Below are 13,280 nucleotides of genomic sequence, written 5' to 3'. Positions count from 1 at the left end.
TTTTTGCAGTATTAAAAAGACATTGTTAGAAGACTATATATATATATACATATATATATATTTTAATTTTGAAAAGTAAAAGAATGAAAACATTAACAAACGCACATTTACAAAATAACAAGAACAATACAAGCAGTACTGAAATTCAGACAGTGATAGGAAATTAACAGTGATTGTTGTATTAAGATTGTATATTTTAGATATATATTTATTTTCATTACAGAGATAGGTGTTATTAGTAGCTTAGTTCTATAAATATCCTCTGTGCTCATATAAATTAAGAATGTGTGACATATATTTATGTCTTTAAAGCACATACAGGGTAGTCCAGACCAGTACATTAGAATTAGGAAGGAATTCAGAGGCCAAACAATCCTCCCTAATTTGTAGATGCATAGACTGAAGGGTGATCCCCAGGCAAGGAACCATGGAGTAAAAATTTGCTACTGTTCTTGACTTCGTATCTTTTTTTTAACTTCCTGTATTTTATTTCACCAACTGTATATTTACATACTGCTTCTCTGCTGCCTTGATTTGAGCCAGGCATATCAGGTTTTCAAGTCTGCTTTTGGGAGTTGAGACTGCCAGTTTTACATAGGGATTATACCTGTTAATAGCCTGAGCTTTATTTTGCTTTTTAAAGAATATGACATATATTTTATGGGCCACATGCATAGTTTTCTGTAAAAAATATTTAACTGTTAAAAAGTCATTTTGTAACATTTATAGGTTCATAGGATGTTTCAAAACAAAAGGTGTAGAGATGTCCCATGTACCTTTCACCTGGTTTCCCTTAATGGTAATATTTTGCATAATTGCCATCAGTATCAAAACCAGGAAATTGACATTGGTATAATCACAGAATTTATGCAGATTTTGCCAGTTTTATGTGTACTTACTTGTTTTCTGAACATGTATGTATGGTATGTGTCTGTGTATGTAGTTCTGGTCACCTCTATGGGATGTGTAGATTCGTGTGACACTGCCACTATCAAAAAATAGAGCTGTTCTCTTGCCATGTTGCTCTTTCATTTTCCTTGATAGACACATCTACCATATGTACAGGTTTTAAAGATTAATATGTACACAACAGTTTGTTTAAATGCAATTATTCAGGATGACCCGTAAAATCCTTGCACATACAAACATCTTAATATAGCTTAGTGATTTTATAAAACAAATTTATTGTTACAAAATGCAAACAAAATATAGCATGTGGAAGCTCTAAATTTTGAACAAACTTGTATCACATTACTGCATTTTTCTTTCATCTTTTTGAGACAGGGTCCCACTATGCAGTTTGGGCTGACCTCGAGGTCACTTTGTAGCCCAGGTCTCAAACTTGCAACGATCCTCCTGCCTCAGCCTCCTGAGTGTTGGGATTACAGGCGTGTGCCACTGTGCCCAGCCTTACATTTTTCAACTTGAAATAAAGTAGGCATATTCAGATTTTATAGGATATTTAGTCCACTAGTTACACTTTCCTTGGATATTTAAGTAGTGGCAATATTATTATTAGTCTAAATGTCTTATTTGAAATCTGGAAATTTAAAAGTTTGAGGAATATTTTATAAATATTAGAAATATAAGAATTAACCAGTTAGATTAAATGTACTTTGAAACATTAGATCTTGCAGTTTTTATTCTAATTTAGTTCATTTGTCATTATATGTTCTCATTGAAAGGAAAAAATTGCTTCAGAATTTAGATTTAAATGATTTAAAATGGAAGGGATCTTAGGAGACTAATATAAAATCTTTATTTTAGAAATGAATTGAGGCTCAAGGGATTCAAATAAGAATACAGTTGAGATGGAACTGACCAGATCTCAGACCTTTAAGCGGCTTGGTCTAGTACACTGTATGTTATGAAATTAAAGTTATTTAATTGGAGTATTTATACATGTTTATGGTGAGATAGTCATCTTTTCATATTGGTTGTAAATATCTTCTGAAAAATTTTCTGCTGCTTTCTTTCTATGTTATGCCTCGTTGGCAATATTTTGTCCATTGGGACACGATTTAAGTTGTTTTCTGTTCAACTGGACATTTTTTTTTTTTTTTTTTGAATCCTTTGTTGAAACTCCAGCTGAAACAGGAATTGGAGCTATCTCGCAGGCTGTTGAATGAGTCAGAAGACAGCAGAGAAGTACTTTTGCATCAGGTAAGTCTATGCAAGTATGACAGTCTGCTTTTACATAAAATCAGGATTGCATGTTATTCTCTCTTAACTGTCTTTGTGAAGTGAAAAAGAAACCAGGTCTAGAATTTTTTTCCCTGGGGAACTTACGTTAGCACACATAGGCAAAAGATGATTCAGGAAAGCTCATACAAAACACTAATCCAAGTTCCCACAGTGACAACGCATCTTGACGATTGCTGCTCCATCTTACTACTTATCTCTCTTAGCATGAGCAGTGTAAAAGTAAGACTGAATGCATAAGATAAAAATTTCCCAGGAGCTTAATTGTATTCAAGGAGGCAGTGGAGAATAAAGGAGGAACTGAAGTACATAAAACAGCCCTTTGCTCGTTCAAATTACTTTGATTACACCATTGCCTTTTATTTCATGTTTTCAAGATGCTACCTGGCTCCTTTTAAGCAAGGATCAGATTTAATTTTTAAGGATAATGTTTTGAAGTCCATGAGCCTGTAATGGGAGTGTGGTTCATCTGAGAACTTTAGCCATCTTACATACATTGGATAACGGTATATGGGTTTTTATGTGTTTTTGTCTGTGTTTAATGCAAAGCACAATTGTGCCTTCTGTTTTGAGATGCGTGTTGCATAACTCACCCACATAATATGCTCTGGAGGCAACGATGTCAGGCATCATAGATGTTCAGAAGGAATTTAGCATTTTGACAATTGCTGCTGAAAATATACCACAGCACCTGTTTTGTAAAACCTTTAAAAATGTTCATTGACTTTGTTCTGCTGCCAGTGGGTCACATGCATCAATGTTGGCAGAATTCAGAATTTTTTTTGAAAGTTAGATTTGTATTCCCATTCTGATTTGTTTGGAGTTCTTGAGTATAATGCCTAATGCCAGTTTTTGAAGCAAGACGGAATCTTTTTGTTACGGCTAAGTCATTTATGGTCATTGTTACCTCATGGCCAGTTTGTTAATTTTCTTTTTAGAAATATAAAGATGAATAAAACATCCTGATTTCAGAAGTTCATATCTTATCCAACTGCATCTATTCCCTATTTATATTGAAGTCTACTTTGATATCAAAATATACTAAACCATGATCACTTCCCTTGAGTGTAACAACCAGCTGACTGTGTTCATGTGAAAGAAAATAAAATATGAAAAATATGTAGTGGACTGGACTGAGATCACAATGAGGGATTTGAAAAGGCCTGGCTGGTCTGAGGATGTACCTCAGCTGTAGAGTGCTTGCTTAGCATATGCAGGGCTCTGGGTCCAATGCCCAGCATCACAAACAAAACAAAGTGATGTGAAATTCTCTGTCAGTATTGATGCAAAGAAGGAAAAGACACTTTCCACATGGAAGAATGAAAAACTGAGCAGGATAGCCCTGCTAGATATCTCCCCCAAAGAGACATCACATTTCAGTGATATATGCTTTACCTGTGTTTTTAGCAGCACAACTCTTAATAGCTAAGTCTTGGATGTAGCCTATATGGTTAAACAGAATGTGACATAGGTACACAATGGAGTATTCCTCAGCCATAAAGAAGGATTCATTTGAGTTATTTGTAGGAAATGTATGGATTTTGAGACCATAATGTTAAGTGAAATAAACCGGACATACAAGCACAAATATCACATGATTTCTTTTATATAAGAAATCCAAAATAAAGAGCATAATTAAAGATAGATAATATAAAATAGGACAATAGGTTCTTTACAAATGGGAAGGGGAACTAGAAGTGAGGGGAAGGAGGAGAGGACAAGGGGAAGTAAAAAGGACTATATATACACATGTACAAACTCTCCAAGATGATTGTAATCCCTGTGTATAGCAAACGTATTAATAAAGGAAAAAAAATGGAGCAGGAGGCTGTTCCACTGTGTGTGTAGCAAGGACATTAGATTGACTTGGTTTCAGCTTTTGTCTGCAATAGTCCATGAGATATAAATGTTTTTCCCCTAGAGAAGTAATTTATAATAATTTTTTCATTTTAAAGAGAATAAAAAATTAGAAATGATGCAGAGTTTCAAAAAACAAGATGATATGAATTTAACAATGGTCATTCTGTTGCATATTGTTGTCTTCAAAATAGTTGTTCAGATTACCAGATATAAACATGCAAAATTGTTCGAAAAAGTTAAGCACGAACTGTTCCTTTCAATAAATCAATAGAAATTAGTAGTACAATTAGCTGTCTTGTGTATATATATATATTTTTTTTTTTTCTGTCTTTTTTTTTTTTTGGTCTTTTTGAGACAGGTCTCACTATGCAGTTCAGGCTGGCCTTGAGCTCACTTTTTAGCCCAGGCTGGTCTTGAACTCACAAAATTCTCCTGCCTCAACCTCCCTAATGCTGGGATTACAGGTATGAGCCACCACACCTGGCTCTCCCCTCCCTTTTATCTTTTCTCCTTTCCCTCATCTGAATTGTTCTTTCCTTTTGAGCAGTTTCTTTCCCTTTCACAATATCTATTGTACCTTTCAGATTTTAAGTTTTATCTTTTTCTCCTGCTTTTGAAAACTGATAACACTTTGATTTTTGACTGAAATGCATTTAGGTAGAAGAATTGCGTACACAACTTACAAAAGCAGAAGGTGATCGGAAGATTTTACAACATCAAGTACCCCAGATTGCCAAGGAGCAGTCAATCTATCAGGGTGAAGAAGGAGATGACTGGAGATTTAGGAGAGGTATTATTCTAATTCATAATTGTGTGGGTTTTTCATTCTCTGAATTCATTCCTAATGTTTTGCTTGATCTACTACAAAATTTCCCAACAAGTTGATCGTCATTAACATCCAAGTGTAATTTCTTTCTGCTGGATTTATAAACATGTTTCAGTTTTCAGACCTGCTTACATCTTGGGGCTTTCTCTGCGAGTGTGCAAAGATAATAATGGAAGTTTTTCCATTTTCTTATTCCTATCCAAGTGTATGTGTTTATTTTGCACTTAAATTGTAAATGCATTTATTTTCACTTTTTCTTATCATGTTTTTATGTATGAACAATTAAAAGTAAGATCCTACCTTTTTTTTATCTAGAGATACGAAATTTTTTTTTTTGGTGTTGGTTAGGAACATTTTATATTTGTATACCTTCTCAGTGGAGATACTGATTTAGATTGTAGAATTTCATGACTGTTGTTTTTCTCTTTTTGAAAGTTCAGGTTTAACAAAAATAGTGATATTTAGATATTAAAGTGGTTTCTAATAGGCAAGTTTAGATTACTTAGCTTGAAACTTATTCTATTAATGAGCCTTTCTACTCAAATGGACAAAATATTGGAGAAACTCTGTTTTTGTACTGTGGTGCTAGGGACCAACCCCAGGGATCTTGCTTATGCTGAGCACATGCTGTACCACTAGGTTACACCCCTGAAACATGGAGAAATTCTTATAAGCATTTGGTGTACAATTAAATTCAGGGAAGTTAAATATTTTCCCAGCAATACAGCATATTGCCTTAATTTCCACATTGCCAGGCAAATTTTCAATCAATGGCAAATTTTTTCAAAGCTATCCTAATATATTTGTGATATTGTAATTTAGATACCATTTGACACTGAATATGGTCCATTTTAAAAGTAAAATTCTTAGCTGTTAGATTATTCAGTTTTCATAAAGCTGGACTAGGACTTCTCATTTTGTTGGGAAAAATTCAGTGATATTTGTTATATGTTTTGATACCTCATAAAAATCTAGTTGTATTATTTTGGAGGAATAGACAAATCTAACTTTACTTATACTTATCAAGATTTTAGAAAGTCTGCCTGAAGTTTCTCTTACTGTGTGATAAAGAACAATTCCAGTTTTTCATGTTTATAAAATACTTGAATTATTTAAGGATAGTTTTACCAGAGAAGTCATAGTCATTGAACACCTTAACTACTGTTTGTTCTTCTCTTCTGCTGATTGTACAATGGGTTCTACCATTGCTTCTAAAGTTAGTTTTGCTTGGTTTACTATTGGGCTTCTCAGTCAAAGTCAAAGGAATCTTTTAATTACTTACAGGGGTGATTGAACACATGGTAAATATTTAAATTAAAGAAGATTTATTACAGTAAATGACACTTTGCCACTAACCCCCCACCTACCATAAGAGTGTTCCTTGCTTTGAACACACTTATCCATCATTCTTACCCCTCTCTGAAGTAGTTCCAGAAATTTTCTTTTCTCAATGTCTTTACAAAATATGTTAAAAAATACTCAGTGACTGCTGCTCCTGAGTGCTAGCCAGTGGAAAGGTAGGATCATTAGAGCATCATGGGTTCTACCTTATTCACTGGTGCTGTGCAACTTTTGGCTCTTCCCCAAAGTCAAAATGACCATGAAAGGTAAAAATTTGAGTTGAATCAGGACATTGACATAGCTAGGATAGCACAACTAAAAATACAAAATGAAGACATCTAGAACAGCTTCAGAAAGGGACAGGAGTGAGGGGATGTGTGTCTGAAGGGAAGGAGAGTATTTTGAGAGGGATTAATGGCAATGTGTCTTTTTTTTTTGGTACTGGGGATCGAACTCATGACCTTGTGCTTGCCAGGCAGGTGCTTATGCCGCTGAGCTATACCCCCGGCCCCGGCAATGTGTCTTTTACTGTAATAAATTTTAAAAACTGTGGGCATTAATTATATTTTATATCACCTTATATTTGTTTCCTGTTTATTTTCTCCAGAGAGGAAGAAAGTGGGAGCAAGACAACACAGGGGACAGGGAGTGTCAAGGGAGGGAGAGAATGCAAGCCTGTGTATGGTATATGACAGTCAGAGTGCCAAAGACCCAGTGGGAGATTTTTTGTAACAGAGCCACTTCCATGGTAATTAAACTTCTCCTACAGTAATGGCATGAATTAGTCTATGAGGATGGAGCCCTCTTACATAATCACCTTTCAAAATACCACATTTTAATATTCTTACAGTGACAAATTTCAGTATTAGAGGGGACACTTAAATCATAGCACCGGCCTAAGTTTGTTCTTCCCCCAAACTTCAGCTCTTAACTGCTGTCCTGTACTTCGGTGTTCTCTAAACTGCAGTATGAGATAATCTAGGATGTAGAATGAATGTGTAATACTTATTTATATTTTAAACATGAAGGTATTTTCAATTTTGCTGAATTTTTCATTACATGTTGTCTTTAGTTACTTTTTTCATTGCTGAGACAAAATACCCAACATCCAGGAGGAAAGGCTTACTTAGCTCACAGTTTGTAGAGGTTTCAGTCTATAGTCATCTGGCTCCATGGCAGGGTGGTATTGCAGAGGAGAAATAGTTCATGTTGGGCAGAAGGTAGCAAAGCAATAAGGAACAAAGCTCCTTTTATCTCTTACATGTCATACAGTCTACTTAGGGTGGGTAGCCCTCATACCCTTAATCCTAGTGCCCTTGATTCTAGCACTGCACCATGAGTCAATTCCAGTGACATACTCTAGATCCAAGCACCTCTGAAAAATCCCCACCTATGACAACATGAGGCTTTGGAGCACATTTAGACAAAAGCCATAACATATGTGATATATGTGTTTATATCTGTATATTTCTCTGTATTAATATTTTATGTTTATATATGTTATGAAATATACAATATTATATGTCTCTATACCAAATATTATAGCTTTCCTAAAGCATACATATGTGTGTGTGTGTATGTGTATATATATACACACACATTTGTAACTCCATATTTATATATATTCATTTATATATATTCATGTTCATATTTGTGGTATATATATCATAGAATATCATTATGTACCTACTATTGAGACAAGTTATATATATGTATACGTATATTTATAAAATGAAATACATGTTTATAAAATGAGTGGCTACATATATTTATAAAATGAATAGCTACATTTATACATAAACAAATATGTATATTTTCAAGTTAGAGACCTAATAGGAGTGGGTGAAGTAGGGCCTGTGGGCCAAGTCCAGACTGCTGTTTGCCTTGGTAAATAAACTTTTTGGAACGTAGCTATTCCCATTCATTTACTCATTGTTTAGGTTACTTTTGCAATACAGTAGCAGAATTGTGTAGTTGTGACAGAGAGCAGCAAGTAGATGGGTAAAATACCTGACCCTGTAGAGAAAATGTTTGCTAACCCTTGGTCTGTAGGGTAAAATCTAAGTTTCCTAGCAAGGCACAATCTTCTGGCCACCGCTCTTCCCACCCTCATTTTTTGTCTTAGCCAAGTAGAACAACTGTGTGTATTAAATCCAGTTTTGTATCTCTATGCTTTATAATATTTCCTTTCCTTAAAATAATAGCTCAGCTCCATCCTTTTGCTTGTTGAAATTTTTGTGTTCATTCTTGTTTGTTTGTTTTTTTTTTTTGGTTTTTCTTGGGTACCGGGAACCGAACTCACGACCTTGCGCTTGCCAGGCAGACGCTTTGCCGCTGAGCTAAATCCCCAGCCCCTGTGTTCATTCTTAAAATGTATTTTAGTCCCTAATTTTTTTAGTCTAGTTTTTCACTGTAGAGTTAATCACAGTCTTTTGTACTGTTTCCCCATAATGCTTTTGTGTCTGTCAGTGCTTGTCTCATACTGTTGAAAAGCCTGTGTGTCTTCCATTTCCAAAGGTACAATCTTGAGCACTTTAATATTGCTGAAGTTGGGATATATTTTATGAATGATGTATAAATTTGAATTGATAGTTTTGTCTTCTTTCTTTTCTGTCCTGTAAGGAATGCTGGAAAAATGGTAGTTTTGGATTGATAGTATATATTACAGTTGCTGACATGTTGGAGTAAAGGAATTACTTTATTTATATGTCTTGTCTGTGATCGTGTAATGCAAGATCATTGAAGATGGGTTTTTATACTTCACTTTACATTGTAAGAATATGATATTATAGAGCCTGTGCATCATAGAGCAAGTGTTTCCTGTTGAATTAAGTTCCAAGTCAGTTTACATTGTTCAGTATAGTTCCAGGTAATAGTCTCAAAATTACTAAAAGTAACAAACTTGTAGTCCAAGATGTTCAGATATTTAGAAGCATCATGTGTTGTTTCTGTTGCAAAAAAAGGATTTATTTCATATGTAAGCTTCAGTAACTTCAGATACGTATAATAGCTTACTTGAAAATTCTTTCAGTATTTTTATTTAAAAGTTTGGTGGTAGAGATGTGAAGAAAATGAAAACTTATAGGATTTTCTTGAAATAAATTGTGCTAGAAAGTAGATAATGTTTAAAATTTTTGTACCAAAATAGAATAATATTGAATTACATAGTAATATATATGTCTTTGAAATCTGTATGACACTAGACTGGCAATGTCTGAAATATCTTGAGTGAGAGTGTGAGTAGTTGAATTACCTTAGATAGAATATTAAGGCTTAGTACCATCAGGACTTAGTACCTTCTGAAAGTACATTCTTGTGTGAATAAAGAATGACCACTGAACTTTACATTTTCTCTTTTAAGGGGTAGAGCGGGAAAAACAGGATCTGGAGAAGCAGACGTCAGATTTGAGAGTGCAGATGAACTACAGCGCAATGGCATCAGAGTTAGAGGAGGTGAAGCGGTGCATGGAGCGAAAAGACAAGGAGAAAGCAAATTTGGCAGCACAAATAGAGGTGACTTTGCTGTTTTTAAGCTGTATGTGAAAGACTGCAATTTCATTTAGCACAATTATTTAATGAAAGTTTAATATAAAGATTATTTTTGTGATCTCTAGTTATAGATAATATAAAGTTATGTTAATACCTATATCAAAATTCCTGTGGATTCATTTTTGTTTCGTTTGAGTTCAAAGCAAGGAATCTGGATTGTTTTTCCTTCATTATTTCATAGTGAAATCTTCCACTGTTATTAAGCTTCAAGATATTTTTGTTCTGATAGCAGCTGAGCCCTTTCTATAGATGAAGGGACTTTCTTTTCTGAACAGTGAATTGTCATTTATTTTGGGGGTGAAACTGGCAGAAAGGAATTACTGCATTTTTTCTTTGGGACTATACAGGTTTTCAGATTGTGAGGCCCTCCATTAATTAGGGGTGCATAGTGCTCATGAATGATGTGGTAACCATGAATGTAGTACTACTAGGCATCTGCTGTTTCCTGCTTGGCTTTTATAACTAGCATAAATGAGGTAATTATCAGAATATATTAAAAATCAAAGGAAAGGACTTCATAAAAGGAAATAAATTAATTATAATTATAATTATGCAAATTTGATCAAATATGGATGACACTTTTGGAAATAGATATGTATCAATGTTTCCTTAGTTATTAGTGCAGTTGTGTTCTGATTGTAATAAGTTGCTGCATTTGAAGAATTTTCAAAATTATAATGATAGGTAGAAAATTGGTGTTGACAGTACCGAACTTTATATAACCCGAAGAAAATATTTGATGTTATTCTAGTCTGAGTTTCTCTTTCATCTTATCAGCATGTCAGTAGAAAATGTCTTTTTAGGTTTTGCTCAAGACTCAGATTGTATAGATAATGAAATATTGACATACTCATTATAAAACCTTCTATATGTTTAATACTTATCAGAAATATTCTCTGAGCAGTGGTAATTATATGACTTTTAAAGTTTGCATCGTGGATATTATTTTAACTCTGGATCCTGCTGATAAAAATGCTAAAATATGGTTATCTTGCTGAAGTTAACTATTTTGAAAAACTTTGGTAATGAATGAAAGTTATAAAAGGCCCCCTGTGCTTGTTATTCTTTTAAGGACATGTTAGTCTTCCCTCTTTTTCTGTCTTTCCTATGGTTTCTTTTCATTACTATTTGTAGTATAAATTGGAAAAAAAGGCCTTAAATACATGGGCATTAAAATATTTGCTCAAAGTAACCTAATAATGCTCTCATTTAAGAAGCCTGTCTTTCCTCTGTTGTAACTTTAATAGTCCTAATAGTCAGTTTTCACCCAGATTAGGAGAAGTGTTTGAATTCTTGTGGATTAGTTTGGGTGGGTGTGTTCAGCTTGGCTGTGGAAGGGAGGTGAAGAAGCTTTTTGCTCACACATACAGTATTATGACTTCTGGGATATGCCAGGCCCTGTCCTCAGTGCTAACAACATAGTGGTGAATAAAAACTCCCTGATTGCCTTTGTTGCACCTGACATTCTAACACAGGTAGAGGAAGTTCTTTGAGTTTGTCTTGCTCTGAAGGACTAATTCCTTTTGGAGGATGAAAAGATTTTCTCTTCAGTTGCTGTTGAAAACTACATAACAAAAAGACAGTGTTCATCCTTGGGGGAAATTACCAGTTTTAGCTTTTCAGATTTTATTTTAAATACAGTAATCAATTTAGTTAAATCTCTATCATTTGTTTTAGGCTTAGTAACACTTTTTTATGGAAAAAGGTAAAACAATTTCATAGCACAATAATAGGAGTATAACAAGAGTTAATATATTGCATATTGTCATCTTAAAGGTAGTTAATCAGAGTACAAGATATGGGCATAAAACATTCTCCAATCGATATTATCATGAACTTTTCTTTTCAGTGAACTAAGAGACACTAATAGTATAGCTAACTTGCATTTTTCTCCCTTTTTCCTTCCTTCCTTTCTCCTTTCCCTGTCCTAGTTCTTTTTCTCCTTTTAAACAATTTCTTCCAATTTCACAATATCTCTTGTACATTTTAGACCTTATTTGCTCTTTCAGTTTCTCACACCAGGGAGACAGTGCAGTGTTTACACATGTGAGTCTGATTTATTTCGCTTATGAGTATGGTCTCAAGTTGTATCCGTTTACCTATAATATTCTCAAGTTTATCCCTCTTTATGGCTGACTAGTACTCCACTGTATAAAAAGACCACATCTTTTGTATTCATTCCTTGGTTGATGGGTATTTAGGTTGTTTCCAAGATTTAGCAATTACAGATTGTGCTGCTGTAAACATGGGTGCCCATATATGGCTATGGAAGGATGTTTTTAATTCTTCTGGGAAGATACCCAGAAGGGGAATAGCTGGGTCAAATGAGACCTCTAATCTTAGCTTTTTGAGGAATCTCCATACTGATTTCCACAGTGGGTGCACTAGTGTTTCAACATGTACCATATGCTTAATTAATATTTATTGACTGAAATAATGTATTATAGAAAAATGTTATAGTGCAATGATAAGCAGAAACACCAAAATGACCCCCAGGATTTGGAGGCAGATTTTATTATGTTGATGAACTGTGACTGGGCTCATTCCCTGAAAACCAGCCCTGATCTCTGGAACCCAGGGCTTATATTGGATAAATAAGCAGGAAGTATGGAGGCAGAATGCTTTGTCAATTAGGGATTTGTTTATACAATGTGTATCATAGTGACCAGCTATGCATAACAGTGACCAGCTATTTCTAAGAGATAGGAACAGCTAGATATGGAACAGAAACTATTACTTGGGCAACAAAGAAACTGAAGTATACTGGCTAAGGGGGTGCATTTTCTGCTGCATTTGTCCCCTCTTTTAGTTTTCCCAGCAAATTTTTACTGGGCATATTACATGTGATCTTGTGAGTCAAGGCCCAACTTGACAGCAGTAACATTAGGGTTGTCAGTGACCCTAGGATGGGCTCTAGCCAAGGTTTCCAAGATTGTCTTATTACAGAGTTTTTCCTTAAGTTTCTTTTTCAGAGGAGACATAATAGGCCTATTTGTTCTGTAACATTACTCTGGAAAGGTAAGAAGGGAGTTAATCTGATGTAGGAGAGTGTCCATTGTGCCTTGGATGCTCATCAAATCTTGGTCAAGTGTTTGATTGATTGTTCTGTTATTTTGGGGCAACTGTCCATAGAGTTTAAGACAAAAAAAGCACAACCAGCAGGGGACATGGAAGCACGGACTGGGATAGGCAGAATCCAGGTCAGTTAACAAAAACCACAGCTAGCAGGAGGGCAGAGAAGCAAGGACTGAGATAAACAGCCTAAAAAGACACAAAAATCAAGGGGAATAAGTATGGAGCAGTCTTGTGAATGATATCCTCAGGCTTCAGTTGTGCATGCCTTTTCTCTTCAGAGTGAGTATTGGAGGGGCTGTCCAGGTTAAATTTTTCAGCACATCTAAGACTGAATTTCTGAAACTCCTAGAGGTAGTTAATATGTATCTGTGTTATATATGTATGCAAGAATGCTTACAGATATAGCTGGTCTTTTAACTGGTTACAA

General features: G+C 34.7%; 1 protein-coding gene across 1 annotated transcript in view; it reads left to right on the top strand.

Annotated features, from left to right (window-relative positions):
• Cep128 (centrosomal protein 128kDa) overlaps positions 1–13,280 on the top strand; it is a 407,188-nt gene that overhangs the window by 92,738 nt on the left and 301,170 nt on the right. Inside the window, exons 11-13 of the mRNA XM_005390234.2 lie at positions 2,089–2,163; positions 4,720–4,852; positions 9,591–9,742. Of these exons, the coding sequence (XP_005390291.1) occupies positions 2,089–2,163; positions 4,720–4,852; positions 9,591–9,742 (360 nt within the window). The remainder of the gene's footprint in view (positions 1–2,088; positions 2,164–4,719; positions 4,853–9,590; positions 9,743–13,280) is intronic.

Source organism: Chinchilla lanigera, unplaced genomic scaffold, assembly GCF_000276665.1.
Source record: "Chinchilla lanigera isolate Chin_1 unplaced genomic scaffold, ChiLan1.0 scaffold00037, whole genome shotgun sequence".
Classification (NCBI taxonomy): Eukaryota; Metazoa; Chordata; class Mammalia; order Rodentia; family Chinchillidae; genus Chinchilla; species Chinchilla lanigera.
The sequence above is the reverse complement of the archived record's forward strand: the minus strand, read 5'-3'. Positions and strand labels throughout refer to the sequence as shown.